The sequence below is a fragment of the Puntigrus tetrazona genome, unplaced genomic scaffold, assembly GCF_018831695.1.
Source record: "Puntigrus tetrazona isolate hp1 unplaced genomic scaffold, ASM1883169v1 S000000746, whole genome shotgun sequence".
NCBI classification, from domain to species: domain Eukaryota; kingdom Metazoa; phylum Chordata; class Actinopteri; order Cypriniformes; family Cyprinidae; genus Puntigrus; species Puntigrus tetrazona.
Genome location: NW_025048355.1, coordinates 707501 through 732500, shown reverse-complemented (window position 1 = coordinate 732500; position 25000 = coordinate 707501). Strand labels below are relative to the sequence as shown.

Here is a 25000-nt window from a genome sequence, read left to right as displayed (position 1 = left end):
GTTTTATTAAAACTTTAATTATTTTACATTTTCATATTTATTTTATTGAGATAATTATTATTTTTTAAATTATACTTATAATACTTAATAAATAAATAATAATTAGTTTCTGTGTCTCTATATTTTTATTATATTTTATTATTATTATTACATTCTATGTATGATGTAATATAATATAATACGTATATTAATCTTAAAACCTAATATTGCGTCTCAGTTAGTCAGTGATTTATTACATAACTGATGTAAATAAAAACACGCCGCACGTCAGTCATCATGGGCAGGTGTAGAATCACGTTTAGAATGAGCCAATGGCGTCGAGCCTCTCGAAGTCTTTAAACCAATCAGCAGAGACGTTGACAGCAGTCAAGGTTGGTTGAGTGACTCACCGGCGTTTAGTCAGTGAGAGTCAAGCTCGGCTGACGCGCACTCACTCCTCCACGTCGCGACGCCGATCTGAGGAGAACCGTAACCGTCACTTTCCTTTCGTTTTTGCTGTCAGTTTTAAATTAAAACTACCTTATAATCATCGGAAAAGTATGTGTTTGATATCCTCATGACCGCGAGTCGGGGTATGAGATGAGAAAAGCGAGGAAGCGACTGCCGGCGCACGGATCGCAAGCTTCTGTCAGGAAACATGAAGGTACGTTAACCGGTTCCTGAATATATGTGGGAGATTCGTTCTGGTGTCCCTGACTTTGTTAGAAGTCCGTTATGTTGTCACTAAGCGTGTGTTCGATCCACAAGAAAACTGTTTATGTGAGAGATGAATTATATCACTGAATGTGTGAGGAGGTCCATTATGTAGACACCGAATGATTGACAGGATGTCATTTAAAGCTGCGAGGGAGCTTTTATGATGTCTATAAAGGAGTGAAAACTATATAATGATGTCTAGCTAATAGTTTAACATTTTTATTAATTCATGATTCAAATAAATCGAGAGATCTTATGCTGCTACTGTATATTTGGGTAGGTTCTTGTGTCACAGAATCGTATGACATCGTGATTTTGTTGCTCATTTTTAATTTTGGTGGCTTGACCACATAATTATATCTGTAGATGAAGCTCTGGCTATGATGTTTATTACCGCGCTTATGTTTAAGCAGCCGCGCATTTACTTTGCAGCATGTTGAGTCTTCATGTTGCTTCCTGTCTCATATGTTTGTGGTTCATCAGCAGATCCGTTGCCCTGGAAGAAACGCAAGCTCCTGGACATCCATCAGGCCCTGAACAGCGACCCTGTAGACATCGAGACCCTTCGGCGGGCGGCTGTGAGTGATGGCGGTTTGTTGACGGATGACATCAGGAGAAAAGTTTGGCCCAAACTCCTCAGCATAAATGTGTACAGTCTGCCTGCCAAACCTTGTAAGTGTGCGTCTGTGTGTGGGAAACGTAGCACAAAAATGTTTTCTTTTTTAAAAAAAAAGTTCTTATTTCCCTCATTTAAAGCCAAAGATGTCCGAGAAGACCACAAGGACTACAGACAGGTGATGCTGGATGTCAGTAGATCAATGCGGCGTTTCCCGAAAGGTCAGTGTCTGATAAATGAGTCAAAGAAAGTGACGCACCGTCACATGATTCGATCTGGACTGTTTCGAGACATACTTCTAGTCAGGACTGTCGGCGCTCGCACATTTTAATGTCCAGTGTGCCATAAAAGTTGACATCCAGAAGATAAAAAATGAGATTTGATCATTTTTATTGTAAAAAGCGTGATGGAATAAATAAATAAAATTATCCAAACCATTTTAATTCAGTAACTTTTTTTGATAAATTTTTCAATAATATTTTAATAACCTGGATAACCAAAATATGAATTAGATTATCAGTAGAACATAACAATTATTTACAAGTTTGTGATTAATATTACTAGTAAATGTTTTTATTGATGTCCAGTATGCCATACAGTTGACCTGCACAATGTGAAAGTTTGATGACAGAATTATGTTTTTCTTTGTAAATTACATGGCTTTTCAAAAATCAAACAAAAAACAGTCATATCATGTTATCAGTATATATGAGTAATACAAAAAAGCAATTCAAAAGTTGTCTGGAATCTGTAGAAATAAATATTTGCTTATAACCAACAGTTATATATAATTTATTCTTTTTTTAAATTAAATTAAATTAATTTACTTGTATTTTTTACGTTGTTTTAAACCCTAAAATGTTCTATATATCGTTCTATAGTTTTAAATATTATTTTTATTATTGTTATTTTTTCACTATTCTCACACTATTCTATTTTGGACCTCATTGAGAACATCTCCGTATTCTTATTCATATTAATGTTTGCTTGCATAACCACCGCTGACAACTTCCCAGAGTCCTTCAGCGACTCGCTGTGAATTCAGAACAATGCACTGATTGTGTGTTATCTGTCCCAAACACAAATACCTTCAGCTCCCCATGTGATATTCGGTCAGTTGATGTTTGAAGCTGTACTGTAATGAAATAATTAATTTTTTTTTTTAGCAATGCACTTGTTCTTATGGTGATCGGCTCGTTCTCAGGCATGCGTGTGGATGAGCGAGAGGTTCTCCAGGAGCAGCTGCTCGACATCATTTTGGATGTTCTGAGGAGAAATCCTCAGCTGCACTATTATCAGGGTTATCATGACATCGTGGTGACCTTCCTGCTGGTGGTGGGGGAGAAGATGACCATCGCAATCATGGAGAAACTGTCCAATCATCATCTCAGGTGAATTAACCCGACCGTGTGTTTTTTCCCTGCCCTGATTATAATGTTATATTTTGGTTTGTGCAGTAAATTTAGTTTCACATAACCTTTCTACATGTATATTTTGGGATCACAAATCAAATCATCACTGATGCAACTTCAGCTTGCGCTTTTAAATATGTGCATTTGGCAGGCGCTTTTATCCCAAGCGACTCCCATCGAAATGTTTTTTTTTTTTTTATCAGTTGCATTCCGAGGGAGTCAAATCCATGACCTTGTAGCTACCGAGCTACAAAAATGCTTCTTTTTGTTTTGCTATGATGTTGATAAGCCTTCTTATTGTGAGTGTTTTGTGTTTTATTCTGCTGGGATCCGCAGGGATTTCATGGACCCCACCATGGACAGCACAAAGCACATCCTGAACTACCTAATGCCCATTCTGCAGCAAGTGGACAGAGAGTTACACGACTTCATGATCAGGTAGACTCCTGACTGGTGATTAGCTGTGATCGATCCATGTTTTTCCAAAGATCAAATGCTAAGGTAGTTCTGGCTCTAAAACGATTGGATCGGGCACGTTTGAAGCTGTTGTAAATAACCAGCTAATATCAGTAATACATTAAAGTAATACATTAAAGTTGAGTTGTACCATTTTGGAGTCGATCTCCGAGTCTGGCGCATGCCACTGATAGCATAGCTTAGCATAGATCATTGAATCCAATTGGACCGGCAGCATTTTGCGTGCTATCACTGCGCCTGCTGCGGTCATGGTACGGTAGCAAGCTTTTTTTGATTATTACTCCGGAACGAGAGTATAGTTCCTAATAATATGGGCCTAGAACATTTTCTGCCGGTCTTCGTATACGATACAACTACAGAAGAGTCGAGTTTTAAATGGAAAAAAAATATCGAAACTCTCATTTCTGAATGCGCTCCTACCGGTCTAATTGGATTCAGTGATCCTGTGCTAAAAGTGCTATCGCCAGACCCGGAGATCGACTGAATGGAGTTAAAAAAACGGTGAAAGTCAACTTATTAACTCTGGTGGAGTTCGAGAATGAGCCTATTTAAAATAAATAAATAAATGAAGTGTTCCTTTAATGCATCAGCCATAAACAGCCTCTAGTTAAACTAATGAACTATATAGCTTGGCAGAAGGTTGTTTGTTGGTTGTTTTTGTCTTTTAAATAAATTGCTATTGCATATAAAAGCCTGTTTCTGCCAGAATAAAAAACAGGGTTCCTGAAGGCCCTACAAACTCTTAATTTACCCTTTCACGAGTTAAAACCTTAAATCAGAGTAGAAAGTCATTCATAAATTCATAAAATATTAGCGTTAAATATTGAAGGTGAAGAAAATGTATGTCTTTTTAGATGTTTTTCTTCCTCCAATACAAATACCTTAACAACAAACCTTACGTTTTCATTTTTCTAGGCAAGTCTTAGATTTAACTTCATAAAACCTGCAAAATAGTATATATATTTTTTAATTCTGACTTTTTTTCTATATGTCTCTCTCAAATCAGATCATTTTTCTCTTGCATTGTAGAATTGTAAAAAAAAAAAATCTGAAACACGAGATATAAACTCTAAATTCAGGGAATATAAATGACACAAACTCTACTTCGTGGCACAGATAAAAAAACAAAATTTCAAAATGCAAACTAAAAGGGGAAAAAGTTATAATTCTATGCTGATATCACATTATATATTGAGAGAAATTAATTAAGTTTGAAGTAGTCGTGGAGGAAAGCTAACATACTGAAAGTAGGCCACCCCTAAGTTTGCATAAAGAAATGTACTGAGTTCAATGCAGGTAAATTTCTATCAGGAGCATCTGTAACATGCTGTCAGTTGTGACAGTCTTATGGGTCATGCGTTATGTTATTTTATGAAGAATAAGTATATCTGCTATCATAGCCCTGCATCTAAAGGGTGATTACTTTACATTCAAAAAGCATGCAGAAGAATTGCTTCCTCTCCAAGTTTGTTCCAAAATGAACAACAAGTTTTGTTTTTTGTGTTAATCAGCTTGTTTTGATCCCAGATTATTGATTTAAATGCAGCTGACCAGCTAAGGTTAGTAATCGTCTCTGTCCTGAAGAGGGCAGCAGAGGGCATCTTTAAATGATTAGACAGGGCGATGAAAGAGCGTCGCCTGTTAACAGGTTTATCTTTGACTATTACACACTGTTTGTGGCTATAGAAGCTGCTGAAATCTGTGACGTGGATGATGATTCTCTGTACGTCTGCTGCCTGTAGATGGTAGCTGTTTCCACTGAATCAGGCGAGAGAAGAGTAGCGGTGTGTAGTAGACGTGCGGCTTTCTTCACCTCTGTCAGATCAAAACAGATTTCCCTGCAAGGACACACACACACAGGCACTTTACGCCTCTCACGATGGGCTGTTTTGTGTGTGGTCCTTCATCAAAATCAGTGTCAAAGGGCATAAGCCCGCCCAGGTAAAGTCTATGAGAGGGAGGCACTGGAGTGAAGAAATATGGAGGCACCTTGATATAAAAGAATGAAACTCTTCCATCACTATCTTGTGTTTTTTACCTCGCTCTTCTTGTCAGTCAGCTCGACTCACTCTCTTCACGTGATAAACGAAATCTGATCTGCGTCGTTCATTCCGTACCCTGCATTGAGCAGCCAAGTTCAGTTTGGACGAACTAAATTATTTTTTATTTTTCATACAAAAATCTAAACGACTGTATGGGATGGTGTCACAGTGGGCAAGTGACGTAACCGGTGTTGCGGCTTAACACGTCTACCGCAGCAGGCCTATGCTGAATCATGCTAATCATCATTAGCATTTTAAATCCTGTTTTTGATAAAAATGTGCGTATTTCTACATGCCCCCGTTTGTCATTTAAAACCTGATTAATAAGTTAATAAGTTGAGTTTTACCATTTTGGAATTCATTCAGCCGATATCCGGGTCTGGCGATAGCACTTTTAGCATAGCTTAGCATAGATCATTGAATCCAATTAGACCAGTAGCATTGCGTTCAAAACTTACAATATTTTTCCTATTTGAAAAAATTACTCTTCTGTAGTTCCACCGTATACTAAGACCAGTGGAAAATGAAAAGTTGCAATTTTCTAGGCCAATATAATTAGGATTATAATTGTAATTGCTCCCTGCGCAAACAGGAGGGTCTGACTGTTCTCAGGCGCTGCGTGATATCACTGCGCCTGCTACCGCAATGGTACACCAACAATCTTCATTGATTTTCACCAGTCTTAGTACATGATACAACGACAGTAGGGTCAAGTTTTAAATAGGAAAATATCAAAACTCTTTGATTATTTTTGAACGCGATGCTACTGGTCTAATTGGATTCAATTATCTATGCTAAGCTATGCTAAAAGTGCTACCTCCAGACCCCGAGGACGGCTGAACGGATTCAAAAACGTTAAAACTCGAGTCTGGGGAGTTGGAGAATGAGCCAAAAAAAGCGTAGCGTTCCTTTAAAGTTGCACGCTTTCTTGCTTTGTGACCGTCTTGTTTATGTGAAATCTGTTTGGTGTGGCAAGCCAACTAAACTGTTGATATTGTTGATACGCTTTTGGGACTTCATAAATGTGTGTCGACTCGCGTGTGTGCAAGCATCCACACAAACCTGTGGCTCGGCATTGCGTGCGGCTTTTACGGCTCTCGTTTGTAAAAGCAGGTTATTTTTAATGGCGACTCATCTAAAATGTAGAGAATAAGAGGTTCTTCATCAATATTGCATGCGCGCGTCCCGGCGCAACACTGGTCCACAGGTTTAATGGTGTTGCTCACTCAGGTGCTGTTGCTTTCGCTTTCATGAATCTTTCCAAACAAGTTAATAAAACCGCAGAACTTTTAAAAAGCCCACGGGCGGATGAGACGGCCTAAAAAAGAAACGTTATTTTTCTGTTTGTGTTCGCGCTTGAGTCGCCCCGTACAGAGAAGCATTTACTGAGCTCTTAAAGCTTCAGATGACGCAGCTGTCTCGTTTAGTGCAAGGGATTCATCCATTGCCAGTCGTTACAAAGCCATTGCTTTTGGACACACAAACTGAAGAAAAATCCAAGAATTTTTTGCATTTGCAAAGAATGAAACATTTAAGAGTTAGTGGGGTGATACCCTGCAAAAGTATTCATACCCCCTTCTTTTTATTCTCGTTTATGTGGCTGCCTTGCATTTGAACTGATTTAAATGACTACATCAATCTACACACACCATAATGACAAAAAAAAAAAAACAGAGTTATTGTAACTTCGTAAATAAAAATGTCTATCCCAACGTCCCACAGCACACACTTTACTTTTGGGATGCTACTCTGCAGGTGATGTTTCCTTCAGACGTGATGTTTAGAGAGTCTGAGGGTGTTTAAACCTCCATAAAGCCCAGACCGATGGAGTGCTGCAGGGATGTTTGACCTTCTGTAGATTCCTCCTGTCTTCACACATGATCACGTATCCATCCAGAGTGACCATCAGGTTCTCGGTCACCAGTCCTGGCTCTTCTCTATCAGTTTTTGCTCTAATATGCGTTTTCAGATGTCAGGCGTTTTATCAAGACGTATGCCTCGTCAAAGTGTAGTAACATCTACAAGCGACATGAACGCTCTGAGCTAAATTTCAAGTATTTATTAGTGAATTCCCACAGGGAAATTAAAAGACGATGTAAGTGTACAATAAAATATACAAAATCCTAAACCAAATTTAGCATTTTATTGCAATTTTGAAGAAATGAAAATTTCAAACGAAATGCGTTGTATTAAATGTTTATATAATGAAATGTATGCTACAGTCAAATTACAATTCTAGTGTTTTCATATAAAAAACATCAGCAAGCATTTCGAAAGAGAAATAATTCTGTAGTTTTCCGATTAAAGTAAAAGCTCTACGGTTTAAATGTTAAAAAGCAATAAATAAAAAAAAATCAACGTTCATAAATGTGTTTTCCCAATTTTCTGTACCTGTTTTTATTGAGGTAATGCACATGCAGTTCCATGGCTGGTAAAATAAATAAAAATCCTTGGCTGGTAATTTTTTTGTCAAGTCCAGGTCGCTTTTGTTCCCGTCTTCCATGTACTGGTGACCTTGCAGCACTTGTACAAGGTGGAGAAAAGGCCTACAGCAGCGTTAAATTGCTCGCGTGGAATATCAGTGACATCAGTGACGGTGATTAATGAACGTGTCAGACATGCGTTCCTGTGTTTTGCACATGCTAAATGCTCGGGTGGCTTTTCAGAGGAGTTTCAGGAGGATTCGCAGGAGCTCTGCTGAGTCCTGTCATGTTTGAATGTCGATTTCACAGATTATAGGCACTTTCAAAGGTCATGTTGCCGCTGAGCGTGTTTATTTATGCCGGATGCATACTCTACATGATGCGTACAAGCGCACTGCTCCGTTATACATGCTTAATGCTAGGTTTTGAGCTTCTGTGATGGCCAGAAGTTCCTGGGGCTAATTAATGAGTTGTCTTCAAATGTATGCATGTGCTCTGAATTAGTCGGCAAACAATGCCAAGGAAATGTTTCTCATTTTAATTTAAGTTTGGTTGAAATAAATAGCTTAAATTTAAATAATTAATACATAAAAACTAATTTACATTATGCAATAAATTAATGCTTTGGTTCCTTTCTTTCTTACTAGAGGTTAAAAATTGCGTCACTGCATTACTAATAAATAAATCAATAAGCTACTTATAGATTAATAGATTGCTAATAAATTAAAATTGCTTGTAGATAAATACAATGAATAACTGATTAATGAATACATTAAATGTATTAATATTCATGCATTACAAAAAAATACTAGTTTAATGAATTACTAATAAAATGATTAATAGAGTAATATTACTAATTAATGAAATTACTTAATGAAAATAGGTTGATCCATTACTAAACAAATTAATAATTGTTACTATTAATTAATGCCTTACTCATAAAATTACTTGTAGATTAATCAATAAATTGCTAATTAAATAAATTGTTAAAAAATGCGTTACTAATAAATTACTTATTAATAAATTACTAATAAAGTAAATAAGACTGCTTGTAGATAAATGCATTATTATTAATACAATAAATAACAGATTAATGAATACATTAAATGTATTAATATTCATGCATTACTAAAAAATTACTAGTTTAAGGAATTACAAAAAAAGACTAATAGATAAATTAATAAATTACTAATAATAGTTTTTAAAAACCCTAATAAATGCATTTTTAATAAAATGACTAATAAACGAATCACTAAATTGCCGCTTAATTGAAAAGAAATTGCTAACACATTAATTCATTCCTTATTGATTATTAAATGCTACGCTGTTAGTTCATGTTTTGTACTGCTTTAATGTTAACTGATTGTCCTTGTGCCGCAGGTCCGAGGTGGGCACCATCTTCGCCCTGAGCTGGCTGATCACATGGTACGGCTATGTCCTGTCAGATTTCCGGCATGTTCTGCGGCTCTATGATTTCTTCCTGGCCTCTCACCCACTCATGGCCATCTACTTCGCCGCTGCGGTAAGGAGGAGCGTCTCTCTGCGCTTTATTCGCTCCATCTCCAGCCTCTCAAGGACATCAAGGCAGTGCTGTGGTTTGACCTTTTCAGCGTTCGTGAGAGAGAAGGACTGTGGGGTCTTTTAAAACTATTTTTAACTTGACCGGGCGTCCTTAAAACTCAACAGTCCTGCCACAAGATGCTGAAAAAAGGAAAAAACTTTCACATTTAAATAATCGTGAACTTGTCAGATTGCCTTTACTGGAAAATACACCCTATCTGCTTTTCACAGTAGCAACAGTTTTTTATCTTTTTACTGTTAAGATACCATTCCCACATCAGCACCAAAATACTCCATGATGTCGATCACTGGAAGTGACCTTTAAAGGTTTTCTTCGTCTGCCTGGACGAGTAGAGCTTTAGTTTAGTTTCACCCGTCCAATTTGACAATTTTTTGACTTCCAAGAAATGAGCACAAGGCACAATAAACAACACGGTATTAAAATTAAAATCACATTTATAAGCAATTTTTTTGTTTTAGCAATTTTACTAATAAAATTACTTTACTAATAACTCTTTACTGCTAAATTACTAGCTTATTTCTTTTGTTTTTACTTGCTATTAATATTATTGTTGTTTAATAATGCATATTAAAATATGAAAATGTTTATTATTATGATTTTTTTGTTTATTTTTAATATTTATGTTTAGTTTTTATTTATATAGTGATTTGTTCAACCAACTTTCATTGCAGATAGACACCAATGCATCATTTAATTTTAATATTAAATGATAATATCAGTAATAATAAAATATGTAATATTATTATTTGCATTTGTTTTCATATTTAATACTACTACTACTACTACTACTACTGATTATTATTATTATTATTAATATTTAATTTATTTTAATTTCAGTATTTTTAATACTTAAAAGTAGTTCAGTTAGTTGAGAAGGCAACATTTCCAATGTTCATTAATATTAATATTTTATTTTATTTCAGCTTTATTTAACCGACCGTTTAGTTTTTTTCTAGTGTTAGTTAATAATAACATAATTGGTCTTTACTGGTAATATTGCATCTCCTCAGATTGCCAGTGTTGATTTACAAATTAAATCTCTTAACAAATAAATCAAATAATTTATTTTCTGCACCTCTATCCTCAAGAATGGCACTTCTGCTTTGAGTGCTATATACTTTCCTCGCGATCGCAGTGAAATTTCAGGCAGTAATGAGTATGCAGAGCAGTCTTCCACGTCGTCTAACCCCTCAGACTATACACAAGCTTTTGTAATCCTAAAGAGGATGTTGTTTACCATGTTTTGCCTCCGTATTTGTTAATTCGCTTATTTAGGCGATCGCTAATTCATCAGCACAACAACAACAAACGTGGCTCCGAAGAGAGGAGAGGAACTTTCTTTATTTTTCCACTCCCTCCTCGTCGGATGCAGGAATCGAGGGCACTTTGTTGTAACGGGATCAGTTAATTAAACAACTCTAATGAATTCACCAGAGGTTTGTGTGGAAGGCTGCGTGTTTGTGCCTCTTTCTTCTGTCTCCACGAGCTGCTCCCCTGCTAGAGACAACAGCGAGCGCAAAGGGGGCCAGCGGCCGTTTGAAGTCAGGATAAGAAAGCCAGCAGGAAATGTAGCTCATCCTGCTTCTTAGGTAGTGCGTGTGCTGGGGTGCGCCGCTGGACGTGACCCAGCTCGGCTCTGCTCTTATCTGACCTGTGCTGGGATGGACCGTAGAGCATCTGTCAACTCAGGTGTGCTTTTTACGGTTAGCTCTTACTGTTTGCTCGTCAGTGAAGGAAACGCTTTGGTTTTGGTCCGAGTCTTAATCTCACCAAGAGTCTTAGCCCGAAAGACATGAGGTGGAAATTTATAGGTAGTCGCTTTCTTTTCTTTTCTTTTCTTTTTTACAGACTAATCAGAGCTAATCAAAATTGGACGAATGAAATGAATTAAAAAGCGTACGAATGTAGCTATGCTTGCTTTAAGCAGTTTATAGTTCGTGTTTTTGTGTATTATCATTTATTCACCGCCTGAAACGACAATTTTAAATAATTACAATTATAATAATTACATATTTAAGTTGTCTTAAACTTAAAACAGATTTATCTGAAATAAAGTTGTTTTCCCGAGATTATACCTTGAATTAAGAGGATCAAGAAATATTATATATTTCGTTTATGTATATTAAGCTTTGTTTACTCCTTCTGGTCTTTACATTGGTTTTCTTTTTCTTTTTTTTTTACCTTGGTTAATTTGTTTCGTTATTTATTTTTTTTTACCTCATCAAACCTATATCACACATTTAACAGTGACATCTATTTTTCTTGTCTAGTTTACATGCTTCTGAGTCAAAATCTTTTCTTTTTCATATTTGATGAAGTGATGAACCTTTGTCTACTTTAATGAAATTCTTAATAATTTTTTTTTAACACATTTGTGTGCCAGTGGGCTGTTATACTTGATTAAAGCCAGTCGATCGGATTGAATTGTCCGTTTAATCCAGCATGCGTCCGGCGGTCAACGAACGGACTGTGGGCGGCCCGTCTGACGCCGTGTTTCTCCCTCTCTCTCTCGTCAGATTGTGTTATACAGACAGAAGGAAGTGAAGAACAGCGAGTGTGATATGGCCAGCGTTCATCACCTGCTGTCTCAGATGCCTCAGGATCTGCCGTACGAGGAGCTGATTGGTCGAGCTCAGGACCTCTTCGTGAACTGCCCGCCCTCTCTGCTGACCCGGTCTGCAGCGCTGCAGCCACGCAACATGTGAGGCTCGCAAACACACGCTTGCACGCACACACATGGGTGAAGCTTTAGTACAGGGCTGTTCAATAGGCGGCCAAATCCGGCCGAGGGAAGAGCACGCCAAGATCGCACGTTATTTGGCATTAATTAGTTTGTCCACAAGGTGGCAAAACTGGCCCGGGCCTTTATTTCAATGAGAAACGCAACAACAACAATCTACCGGCTACATCTATAAACGGCAGCTTGGATGCAGCGGTTACGACATTATCCACAACTTTAGCTTAAAGGACCGTAAAACCCCCCCAAAAAACCCACTATGTCAAAATGCCTCGTAAACACGGTCTTAAACGAGTCCTAAATTACCGTAAAGAGCTGGGAAAAAATCGAATGTGTCGGATCTGAGTCTTTTATTGATGTGAATCGCAGAAGAAAAGAAATCCCTCGATTGCTCGAGTCGCTGATTGTTTTGTAGCTTAAGTCAAGATTAATTCATGCATGTGCAATTTATAGTTTATGTGAAGAGCCACTTAAACTAAAACTGTAAAAAGGTGAAAAATAATGCCTTTTAATTGTATTGTAACATTAATTTGCTGTAATTTTTGGCTAAAATTGAGGGGAAAATGCATCTAATAGTTAAAAAAATAAGCTACTTTTTAAAAATATGCAATTGAAAACATTTAAAATAAACCATCTTTATATTGTTTCTGCATTAATTTAGAGGTTCGGTGTGAAATTATAACTGCATATTAATATATTTATAATTCCAATTATTTACAGATTTTTTTTAAATTTTTTTTTTACTTATTTTAAACAAATCACAGACAGCACTAATGTTAACTTTTTTTTAAAGATGCTGGTGTTTATAATATTAGTTAATTTTACAGCTGAATATGCATTTTAAATTATTATTTTTTTTATTTTATAGGCTCCTCAGAATGCGATCAGGTTCAGTTTGGTAATCCGGACCTCAAAAGAAACTAACTGAATAGCTCTGCATTAGTAAATAAAATACTTACAAAGTTTACGAATCTGGAATAGTTGATGCATGTTGTTTTCCCAGAAGCATGTTATAAGTGACGCTCATAACACACACATTTGAGAATACAACATGCACCAACTATTCCAGATTTCCAGACACATTTATAAACTTTTTTTTGCCAACAAGGGAGCTGTAAGAGCTTAATGTTTGAAAATTATTATTGACATTCTTTTATTTATATTCATTATTATACAACAAACTCAGCCACGCAAACATATATAACGTTCTTCTTATTTACACACCAAAACACATAACTGCAAACAACAAATAAATACAAACCCCTTTAATTTAAAAAATTAAGGAATTAAGGAAATTAAGCTGATTAATTTCTATTCAATTTTATTAAATAATGTGTAATTATTTTTCTGGTATATTATGGTCTTTATTTTACAGTGCAGTAGTAATATATTTATTTCAGTTTAATTCTTAATATTTGTAACAGTAGTAATAGCAAAAGTAATTATTATTATAATTATTTATTATATTTATGGTGATTTTATATATATAACACAATAGGATATTATTTGATGTAGTATTTTTATGAAATACTATTTTAATATATATCTTTTAATATTCTCTATTTTATATATTTTATTATTTTTGTAGTCATTGTTACAATATGAAAATTGATATTATTTGATACAGTATTTTCTATGAAATGCTATTTTCTTGTGCATTCTAGAATATTCTGTATATTATGCTTTGTTACAGTACAATAATATTACAATTTTGATGTTTTTTTTTTTTTTTTTTTTACACATTAATAATTATTATTTGTGTTAGCATTAGTATTTAGCATATATTTATAAAGTGATTTTTATTTAAAAATTTTTTTATTAATTTGCTAAATTCTGCACCCCTACAAACAAGCTCGGCAAACCTGGAGATCTTAAAAAAAAAAAAAAAAAAAAAAAAAAAATTTTTAATCTCCAGATCGTTCAGCCCTAAGTAGTGTAATATAGCAGGTCCAGTGCTGTTATACTGTAAGATACAGTGCACACAAACTTGTCTTTGGTCTGGAGGGGTGTTCGTTTCCACCCGTGTCCATCAGGTGGAGCTATTGAGTATGATATCACTTCCTTTGCACACGGTGAGACTGTTGCGCCCCTGTTGTGACGTGAAGGACGCCCAGCCGGAGCTGTCTGCGTCTCGCCCCTGTGTGTCTAAACACTCGCTGTCAGTCAGCCGATTGCATTTGCAGATGCAGGTGAAGCCACTTTAATGATTTATCTCTTACGGCAGCGGGAAACGATTCCTCCGGCATTCGGCGGGAACTGAATTCGAGTCCCTCAGCGCTGAAAAAGCCATCAGAGGAGAGATCTGTCTTGTTTAAGATCTCCTCGCGTCTGCCGTCGCCTATGAAGATTAAGAGCGAGGCAGAGACAGAAATGAGAAAAAGGAAGTGACAGAATTGAGAACGAGGGGCAGCGAGAGAGAGAGAGACCTGTAGGCTACAGTGAGAGAGAAAGAGCAACAAAGATATAGACGAAAAAGTGCAAGAACCACTCAGTCTGCAAATCGTATGCAAATCAGGCCTGCAATAAGGAAGCTCCGCCTCGATGGGTTATTAAAGCTCTGTCCTGATTTGCATAACCCCTCCCCCACAGCATCTGTGGCCTCGCTGAAGAACATACGTGTGAGTGAAATGAGCAGCCTCTCTCGAGGCCGTGACCTGTGACCTTGATCTCTATTGTTCTGTTTGACCCCGTGGAGTGCCGTAATGAGGAGTGGCACGTCCTCCCTAATGGCTTTGACCCCCAAATGTTCTTCATTAAAACCCCCTGCACTCCCCTCGGGCTAACACCCTGCCCTCCGCGCGCATTTGACTTCATAAACGCAGCAGCGCTATATCTGATGCTCTGATCTCGGCGTTTAGGGTTCGTTAGCTCTGCCTGTTGATTAGATCTCTCGTGTTCAGGGAAGAAGATGCTCGAGGAGAATTTGCTGGATGCCGAGTGTTTATATGCAGGTCGTTTGCTGTAATTGCAGCTTTGTGTCTCACGGTTTTGTAAATGTGACTGTGCATCTCACAACTCTGACTTCACATCTCCCAATCGCCTCGACTGTATTTTTCATAGTTGCAACTTAATATCTTCCAATTATCTCCGTGATTTTCATAACTGCATCTTTGCTTTACAGATGATCCAACATTAAGAACTCGCCCCCCTTAGTTACTGTTGCTACATCTGACAGCGTATTCTCCTGCAGTGAAAAATACGTGCAGACATTGGCAAAACGGAGCAGGTTACTTTTCTTGTGAAAGCTTTCCAATTTTGTCTTTTTTAAGAAATTCAGCAAATAAAAAGCGACTTGTGACTGATCGCGGTTTTGCCTCCGTTCAAGCGGTGCACGTGAATTTATCATCTCTCCTGTTTACAGCTTATAGAGTGAAACAAACATAATGAACATTTCTTGTTTCGACCTTGAAAAGACGTCAATATACACTTTTTGAACCTCTTGGATATTCTGCGTTGTGATTGGTCAGATCACCTGTCAGTCAAACTCCCAGGGTAGGCTGAATTGCGAGATTCTGACTTTGTATCTCTCAACTGCGTCTAATCTACTTTTTTGTAGCTGCGGCTTTATATCTTGCAATTGCGTGCATTTCTTAATAACGGCAACTTTAATAACTAATAACTGAGGCTATATCTTTAAAAAACGGAACTTTAAATCTCGACAGATGCATTCGTTTTTCACAATTGCAATTTTCTCACTTTTCTAGCTATCATGTCTTCAAGTTATGTTTTTTCGTAATCCCGACGTTATATTTTTCATAATTGCAACTCTACATAACCCTGTTGTCTGTCAATTGCATGTGTGTGTATATATATATATATATATATATATATATATATATATGTGTGTATGTGTATATATATGTGTATGTATATATATACGTGTATGTGTGTGTATATATATATATATGTGTGTATGTGTATATATATGTGTATGTATATATATATATATATATATATGTGTATGTATATATATGATGTATATATATATATATATATATATATATATATATATATATATATATAATTTTTTTAATATAAAAATCGACTTTCCGACTTTCCTTTTCAGATGGTGTCATATTCGATAATGCTAACCGAGGGCTAAATAGTCTTCCATATTCATATACGAACTCAAGTTTGTGTGTAAATCTTTCTTAATTTAAAAAGTTAATCTGGGTAGGTGCCATGTTATGCATCAGCTAGCCATATTCAGATAAAGTACCACAGGGTGTGGAAGATCTGCCAAACTCAATAGAGAGATTTCGGGAACACGACACCCACATTACATCTATCTAGAGCTGGTCTGAACCCTCCAGCACGTTTCTAAATCTTTTTCATACTTTGGAAAGGCTGAGGCGAATCAGTCAGTCTGTTGCATGTTTTATTGCATAAAAAATTTTTGGGGCTTTTTCCTATTTTTTATTTATAGAACTAGAGAGAGGGCAAGGGGAAAGATGGAATGAAATAATCTGAGCTTCCCGAATGACCGCTAGCCCAAGTGTAGCCTACGGTATACTTTTTCTTCAGTGTTTCTCAGTCTTTTTCCCTCTCAAGACTGCATGTTTTGGATTATTTGACACCTAATTCAGGTCACGGATGCGCTTGATGAGCTAATGAGCTAATCAGGAGAATCAGGTATGTTAAATAAGTACGATCTTAAATGTGCAGTAAAGGGCTTGAGAAAAGCTGCGTTAGATTTAACATTAGGCCTGAGCTTTCTTTGATGCATCGCCTAAACAAGCTTTATTATTATTTTTTGGCATTTCTGCTTTGTCGTTGTTTCTACCAAAGTAGTTTTTAACAAACTCTCAGACTATAATGAGCACTTTTGATACGGAAGGATTCACCGAACTGGCCGACACGTCTTAGGATCGTGAAGTTAATGAGTAAACAAACCCAAGGCTTAGGAATAGTTTGCTGAAAATGTTCTTGCACTCAGACCGTATGATATGTGAATGAGTTTTTCTTTATTAGAAAAAATCAGGCATTGCATCAATTTGGTCACAATTTAATCCTTTGCAATGAATGGGTGCCATCGGAATACAATTGCAAAAAAAAACCCCACAATAATCCACAAGTAATCCATAAATTAACGTCTTTTGAAGCTAAAAGCTGCATGTTTGTAAGAAACAAATCCATCAAGATGTTTTAACTTTAAATTGTAATTTTCTCAATCAATAATAACGCTTCCTCCAGTTAAAAAAAGTGCAAATCCTTTAGTTGTGGACTGTTTATTTATATTTCTTTCATGATTCAAGACCTTTTTTTTTTTTTTTTAACCAGAAGAAGCGTTGTTATGGAGTATAGACTTGTATTTTAGCCAGAAGCAATGGTTTGACCAAAGCAGCTTTTCATTTCACAAGGTGTTACCTGATGGCCTGGAGTGGTGCGGTTTTTATCAGCCGTTTTAACTCTCATTCTGACGGCACCCATTCACTGCAAAGCATCCATTGGTGAGCAAGTGCTGTAATGCATCGTTTCTCCAAACGAACTAATCTACATCTCACATGGCCTGAATGTGAGTATTTTCAACAAATGTAATTTTTTGGTGAAGCGTTTTTAAGGTTAAGTTTATCTACTTGAAAATTCCCACTTTGTGGTGACAGAATTGCTCCCAAATCTGTCTTTTCGACTTGACTCAAAGGCATCCTTATAGACTTGGCTTGCTTGGAACATTTTGATGAACCAAAGTGGACCTATAGAGCATGTAGGATCGTTTAACCCTTTAACCTCCGCTTGTAATTTCTATGTGTGTCCAGTAAGCAAAGGCCTTTGGTGCATCGCAGCACGCTTGAACGAGCAGCTCCTGTTGACGTGACAAAGAGCCAGCACTTACGGGTCATCAGGACATCAGAGCTGATTCACAAAGGCCTGCAGGACACGCACACACTTTCACACAAGCCGCGTTCAGACTCGTGGGTAATTGGGCATACCATCTCAGCAGCAAGTGTCTAATAATAGGGCCATCATGTGTGTTAGATGGAAGGACGCATTGAATTAGAGCATCCCACTGAACTGTGTTAACCCATAACGTTATGACAGCGAGAGAGGGAGAGAGGGCTTTAAGTATATGCTCTAAAAGCCAATAACAGGCTCCCAAGGCTCTAATGGTGATCAGGTTTACAGGCATGTTACACCTGCAGGAGAGCAGGGGCAATTTTAGGGTCAGTGGATATTCAGAGCTCAGCTCAGACATCTGCAGAGGCCATAATTTAATTATTTCCAATAAAAAAAAAATCATCTTTCTGTTCAAAGGTTTGGGGTTGGTAGATGTTTTTAACAGCCTCTTCAGCTCAACAAGGCTGCATTTATTTGACAAAAACATCTGAAAAATGTCATATTATGTTAGTTTCTATTCAAATATGTTTTCAAATGTAATTTATTCCTGTAATTACAAACCTGTATTTTTAGCATCCTTACTCCAGTCTTCAGTGTCACACGATCCTTTAGAAATCATCTTTAAAAGCTGAGTTGATGTTGAAGAAACATTTCTGATTATCCTCAATGTCGAAAACAGTTGTGCTGCAATTTATTTCACATTTTTGATCCAAATGTTGCGTCAGATTTTTTTAGTAGCGAATATGTGGTTTGGATCGGTTCTAAATTTGATCCTAAAGGACAGATCAATTGAAACGTAGTCAGTTGCTGATGTTTTACGTGCTGATTGGTGAAGGAGACCTTTAAAGAGGAGGAAGAGGAGGCTAGGATTTCCGGCGAAGACCGCGGAGTTGTGATGGTTTGACTGAGTGCAGCCGTGGAAATGTTCTTCCCGCGTAAACACATCCATCATCTGCTGTATCTTCCTCACCACAGCAAGAACAGATTGAGCAAGAGGAAGAGAGCGAGGGGAAAAACAGAAGAATGATGTGACAGAGGTCACACAATCTGCTGCTTCTGAGAGAGGAAACGGTAAAATTAGAAACTCTTTTAGAGACAAGAGGGAGGGAGAAAAAGCCATCAAAGACCGTCAGACATGTGCCACCTTGAAGAGAGCAGTCAGAGGAAACCAAAGACTAAAATTCATCTCTGAAGATGCGGGAAGAGAGATTCCCTGCCGAGCGCATCGCATGGGGAGTTAAAGGGACAGTTCACCCCCAAAAAATGAACATTATTTACCCATCCTCAAGCCCTTCGAAACCCGTTCTTTGTACCTCAATCTTTGATAAATCTTCACTTGGTTCTTGCCATACAACAAGGGGTCACAGTTTTATATCTGACGAGCTCCGGAAAGGACAAAAACAGCATATGCAAGTCTTAACAAGTAGTGGGTAACTTTATGTGAGGCAACTTTTAGAGTTGTTTTCCAGTCCACGTTCATGAGAATCAATTGTTTTTGCACCACTGATATCAAAAACCTGGTGCGGTACAACTAGGAACCATTTTTGCAAATGAGATTACAGTAAACACTGTGACTAGCGCTCTCTTTAGGGTTTTCAACGTGTTATTTTTAGCATCAGTGATGTACTGTTACAGCTTTTGATAATATTTTTAATCATTTTACTTTTGTTCATTTTAAGATTTTAATTTTAAAGTTGTGGTTAATGTATTTTGAATGTGTGTGTGTGTGTGTGTGTGTGTGTGTGTGTATATATATATATATATATATATATATATATATATATATATATATATATATATATATATATATATTAAAACAACCTGGTGCAATGAAACTAGGCACAATTTTTGCAAATATAATTTCATTTTACATGGTGTTCATTCTACATCTTTGCGCCAGTGTTATTTTTATATTAGTTTTGGCTAATATTTTCAATTCAATTTATGTTTTCTGTATTCATTTCAATTTTAAAATTTTTATGTTTATTTATCACCTTTTTTATGTTTATAACATTATAGCATTGGCAAGCAGCTGAAATAAAAAAAAAACTAGGAACCATTATTGTAAAATATCACTTCACGCATACATCTTTGCTCCAGTCTTTTATTTAAATTTTAATATAATTGGTTTTCTTTTAGATTTTCGCTGATATTTTGAATTTAATGTTTTTAATATATTTTCTGTTTTCAAATTCAATTTGTATTAGTTCTTTTTATAATAATGTTTATTTAATAGTTTTTTTTTTATTACGTAATTCTTTTTTTTTTTTATCCAGATTTAGTTCAGCTTTAATCATAAATTAGAAGAGTTCCATTGGCAGAGAGATTAAAAAATTAATTTCAGCTATTGTTAGTTTTAAGTCAAATAAGAAAACCGTTTTTGTTAACGATAATACCCGTGCTTTGCACTTTGCACAAGCTAATATCTGACTCTATAAGCGCTGGAGTACGGTGCGGGTCTTTTGTGATTTTATTAGCCTGACCGATGTGGTTTTTCAGAGGACCGTTGGTGAATGGAAAAGCGCTGCGTAAAGGTCCTTTCATGCGAGGTTGAGTGACAGAGCTCTGCCGGGTCGGTGGCGCTGCATTAGACCGGGCTTTTTCGTCAGCGCAAACCGCCGGCTCTCCCGGGCCTCCGCTGGTAAAGGGAAAGTTTAAAAGTTAATTGCTCTGCTGTTACCTGTCAGCTATTTTCAGCGGTGGCGCATTAGCTGTAGATACTAATGAGAACTGGGGAAAGCCTAGAATCAGAGGCAGGAGAGCAGGAAAAAAAAAAAAAAAAGCACAAAAACCAATGAAGACTTAAATTCGTTGAGCCCGTCAGCGCCTGCCCATGGTGTTTCTTGTACGAGAGCCACTTTTTCATTAAATGTTGAATGTATTTCTGGCAGTTTTATTATCTTGAGTGAAAGGCATTTGCATTCCATGTTTACTATTCTTCCATAGAGACCGTAATGAAATGGAATTGAATATTTTATGATTTTTTAATGATGTTTTTCCTCTAAACTGTGGAGAGGAAGTCGCGTAGCCTTCAGCATGGGCTCCGCAGGACTTGGGAAAACTCTGGAAATGAGGCTGTATCCGTGTGTCTGATTGAGACTAGAGGCCATTCACCGCTCCGGTTCCTGCTTTCTGCTTCTTGATGTTTCTTTTGTTCTGTGCCTCACCCGGTTAGTCTCCACTGTGTTCAGACCTCACCTGTTTGTTGCTTCCTGGGTCTCTGTTTCTGAAATATCTTTTATTGTGCACTATTTATTTATTTATTTTGATGCACTTTATTTAGAAGGAGAATAAAAATGTTTGTTTTCTTATTTTTTCACTTCACCTTCACCTTCACCAATCGAATCTGTTTTAATTAGACGTGATTTTGTGAATATAGTTCTTGAGAAAAGCGTTCATAATTTGTTTTCAGTTGTTGTGTTTGCAGCGTTGCTGTGGATTGATTTTAAACCAGTGTAATCGTGAACGAATTCTAAAAATAATAAAGACGTTTGATGTTTTTGTTTAAATTACTAAAATGACTACAACTAGAACTGAATTTAAAATGTGATTTAAAAATATATTATTTTATTATTATAATTACGTATTTAAAATGTCTAAAGCACCAAACCTACTTAAGCGTGTATTTTAGTACTTCATGTTGAAGTACTAAAAGGAATAAAATTGGAACAGAAGAAATTATTTTACATTTTTAAAAGGTTTTGTTTACATAGTACATGTGCATACTGTTTTTATTTATTGATTTATTTATCACACACACACACACACACACACATATGTATATATTACATTTATATATTAAAAATATTTATATATTATAGATTAATCTTTTGACAGCCCTAGAAAAATGCATATTTTAAATGACCAAAAACGTAAAAATTACTGACTCGACAAAATTACTTTCAAATTTAAATTTACAGTTTCTGTTTAAAATACAAAAACAAAATTTTGCTAGTACTGAAAAAAATATAAATACCCCAAAAAAGGCCACCTGAAATACACAAACAGAAATAAGTCTTAACACTAAAAAAAAAAAAAAAAAAAAAAAAGCTAATTGTTAAGATAAAATAGTAGTGATATGAATGCTGAGGATACATGGGGCAACTTTGCTTGGGCACTTTGCCATTGACAACTGCTAAGAAATTTCCGTTTGGATGTGTTGTATCAGTTGTGGGCCCTGTGTCTCACCTGCTATCATCAGCCTAACGCTGCTTTCTCTCTCTCCATTCCTCTTCTCAGAATCGCCATCAGCACCTTCACAGACTTCCAGATGTCCACGATGAGGCAGCGGCCCGACTCCGTCCTCCGTCGGCAGCTTGAAAAGCGGCACAGGAACCAGCTAGACCTTCCCATGAGCACCCAGCCGGCGAGCACGAACAAGCTCGTCAAGATGGCGGTGTGGGGTCTGTCGGCCACGTTAGGAGCCGTGGCGCTGGCCGTGGCTCAGACCGCCATGGACTGGGCTCCTGAGTTTCTCTCGCAGCTCTTCTGACGCCAAACGCGGTGCGCTGCGATCACAAATGCGTGTTAAGTCATGCAAAACACCTGGAAAGAATTAAGCTGCTGCTTATTTATTTCCCAAACCATGTTTCCCCCCCCTCTCCCCTTATTTATAGATTTTAGCTGAGCTGATATTGGGGGAATGGGAGGAGTCAAGCGAGGTTTTTGGTATCATAAGCGTTTCTGTATGTCGTTCCATCAGCACAATGTCAGGGAAAGTGCTCCGCTAGGCCGTTCTCAACAGCACAAATTATTAAAAGGGTTTTTTTTTTTTTTTTCTTGCTGAATGCCGTCAGTAGTGAGTGAAGCTCATTAAGAGGAGAAAACGGGTGAAGGCTGAAAGACCACAGAGACTCGCTGGTGAACAACACCGTTTATTCTGGAGCCAGATCAGCCTCCACACGCTTTCAGGATCCACGGCTCTGCGCACACAACTCGGTTTTAAACTATTTTCGCTGAGAAACTGCTTGTAAATTACGTAAAAACCAAGTGTCGTTAAACATGAATTATCTTGAAGTAAAAAAACTGATAAAGCATTTTCTAATAAAACACACTCTAATGATTTTGTTTTATTCACAATAAATGTTTTATTTACAGTAGCAAGGGAAACATTTAAGGCTGTTTAAGACACACACACACACACATATATATTATGTACGTGTGTGTGTATATATGTATGCGATAATATATATCTGTAATTTGCTAGTAAATGTCACATAATTACAAAATATATATATATATATATATATATATATATATGTGTGTGTGTGTGTATATATATATATATATATATATTTGGATAAAGCGTCTGCTAAATGACTAAATGTAAATGTAAATATATATATATATATATATATATATATATATATATATATATATATATATATTTCTAAGAGTAAAAAAGTTCTCTAAAAATCTCATTTATAACTGAAAAACATTTTTTTAAGCTGCATTATCATGCTTTTAAAAACCTTTTGGACTTTTGACACTGTTTTACAAAAATTTAAAGTTGTAAATAAAAGCAAGATTATTTTGAGTGTTTCACGAGAAAACATTCGAGTTTTTCTGCTTCAAGGGTTCATGTTCAATTCAGCGTGTTGCTTGCAGTTTGTTACTAATTTGTCAAATTTACTAGCAATTTCTGATAGAGAACTTTTCTGCACCAAATGTCAGTGTGCAGCATTCAGGGTACGAAGACGGGAACCCTCCGAATGTTGTAACGGACTCCCATATTCAGTTTAACACCAATAAAAGAAAATTGTAGCGAGCTGACTAGCTTCATAACTAAAGCTTACGATTAATGTGATATTGACCGGTTCAGCCCTCGTTTCTGAACTCCTCGGCTCATGCCCTCGCAGGCTGTGAAGTCTTCTAAAAAGAGCAGCTCATATCTATCACAGTCTTGAGTTTACAGGCAGGCGGGAGCGAGTCGATCAGAGCCCGACTGACTGCAGGAAGTGATGTGAGAGCTTCCACAGCTGGCTGCCTCTATTTGTGCCTTGGGTGTTGATGAGCGGCTGTTACCAGACGGTGCCCTCAGCCGAAAATCACCACTGCCAAAAAAGGAAGACATAATGTGTTTGTGCGAAGTAAGTCTTCATCCCGGCAACTTTAATGTGTTTTTAATGCGATTCAGAGATTCTCTGAGCGTTTTTTTTTCCTCCGAATGGCTCATGAACTCTCTTGTATTTTGGAAGTTAGGTGTTTTCGAGTCGAAATTAGCCAGACCGGCTTCGCTAATCGGATTTTAATTCAAACCAAAGTGCTATCTGTCAGGTTTCTGGTGTTATTTTTAGACAAACGAATGTCATAAGGTGTTTAGAAGGAAGTCGACTTTTTTTTCGGCTGGCCGCAAGCTTCACGGATAAAGAAGATACGTCTGGTTGAAATGATTTGGCTGGAAATCGCATACTGAAAATAATTCGTATAAAACAAACTATATGCTTACACTTCCTTGTTTTTGTTTCTTCTGACATTATTCTTTCGATCTAAGAATGCAGTTAAACTATTAAAATTCTGAAATGTTATTGCAATTTAAGACAGCTTTGTTCTGTGTGAATGTATGTTAAAACATAATTTATTTTTGTGATCAAAGCCGAGTTTTCAGCATCGTTACTCCAGTCACATGATCCGTCAGAAATCATTCAAATATGCTGATTTGCCGCTCATTTCTGATTTTTATTACGGCTGTGCCGGCGAAATGTTTTGTGGAAACTCTGCTAGCTGTTCTTTTTAGCCTTTATTTGTAAAAAGAAATCCCGTCACTTTTGATCGGTGTAACGCATCCTCGCTGAATAAAAGTATTAATTACAAAAAAGTACAGACTCCAAGCTTTTGAGCAGTCGAGTATGTATACGAAATATTATTTACAACAATTGTTTTTAACAATCCGTGTCTTGATGGTTGACAGCAAGGCAGATCCTTTCTCTTGATTTTTATGTATGTGTGAGGACAGAAGGCTGCTGGCTTCATTGAACATTGCTGGCAGATGATCCAGCAGCTTTTGCTGTGAGAAAGAGACTTGACGGGAAAGTGGTTTGGCTCTCCGGCCAAGTTTAAACGAGGTCTGCTCGGCGCCTGGACGCAGTGCTGTTTGATTGGAACAGAGAGCGCTGTGTGTGGACGTCCACAGTTCTTCTGAAGACAGACCTCAGCTTTTTTTAAAAGCTGTATCGATGTC

General features: G+C 36.8%; 2 protein-coding genes across 6 annotated transcripts in view; both read left to right on the top strand.

Annotated features, from left to right (window-relative positions):
• The first annotated feature begins 381 nt into the window (after positions 1 to 381).
• zgc:63863 (uncharacterized protein LOC393372 homolog) lies at positions 382 to 23065 on the top strand. 2 transcript variants are annotated; one of them, XM_043232902.1, is made up of 8 exons: positions 382 to 643; positions 1183 to 1368; positions 1453 to 1533; positions 2517 to 2703; positions 3061 to 3162; positions 9047 to 9188; positions 11765 to 11949; positions 22060 to 23065. In XM_043232902.1, the coding sequence occupies exons 1-8, from the start codon at positions 580 to 582 to the stop codon at positions 22310 to 22312; spliced, it is 1200 nt and encodes a 399-aa protein (XP_043088837.1). In that variant the 5' UTR covers positions 382 to 579; the 3' UTR covers positions 22313 to 23065. The 2 variants fall into 2 exon arrangements, with proteins under 2 accessions (XP_043088837.1, XP_043088835.1); XM_043232900.1 differs by having other exon boundaries at positions 1180 to 1368.
• Positions 23066 to 23211: 146 nt separating this feature from the next.
• The window catches only part of LOC122335301, an 18598-nt gene continuing 16809 nt past the window's right edge, over positions 23212 to 25000 (top strand). For all 4 annotated transcript variants that reach the window (XM_043233131.1, XM_043233134.1, XM_043233133.1 and 1 more), the window contains exon 1: positions 23212 to 23909. The gene's annotated coding sequence lies outside the window, so the exon portion shown is untranslated. The remainder of the gene's footprint in view (positions 23910 to 25000) is intronic.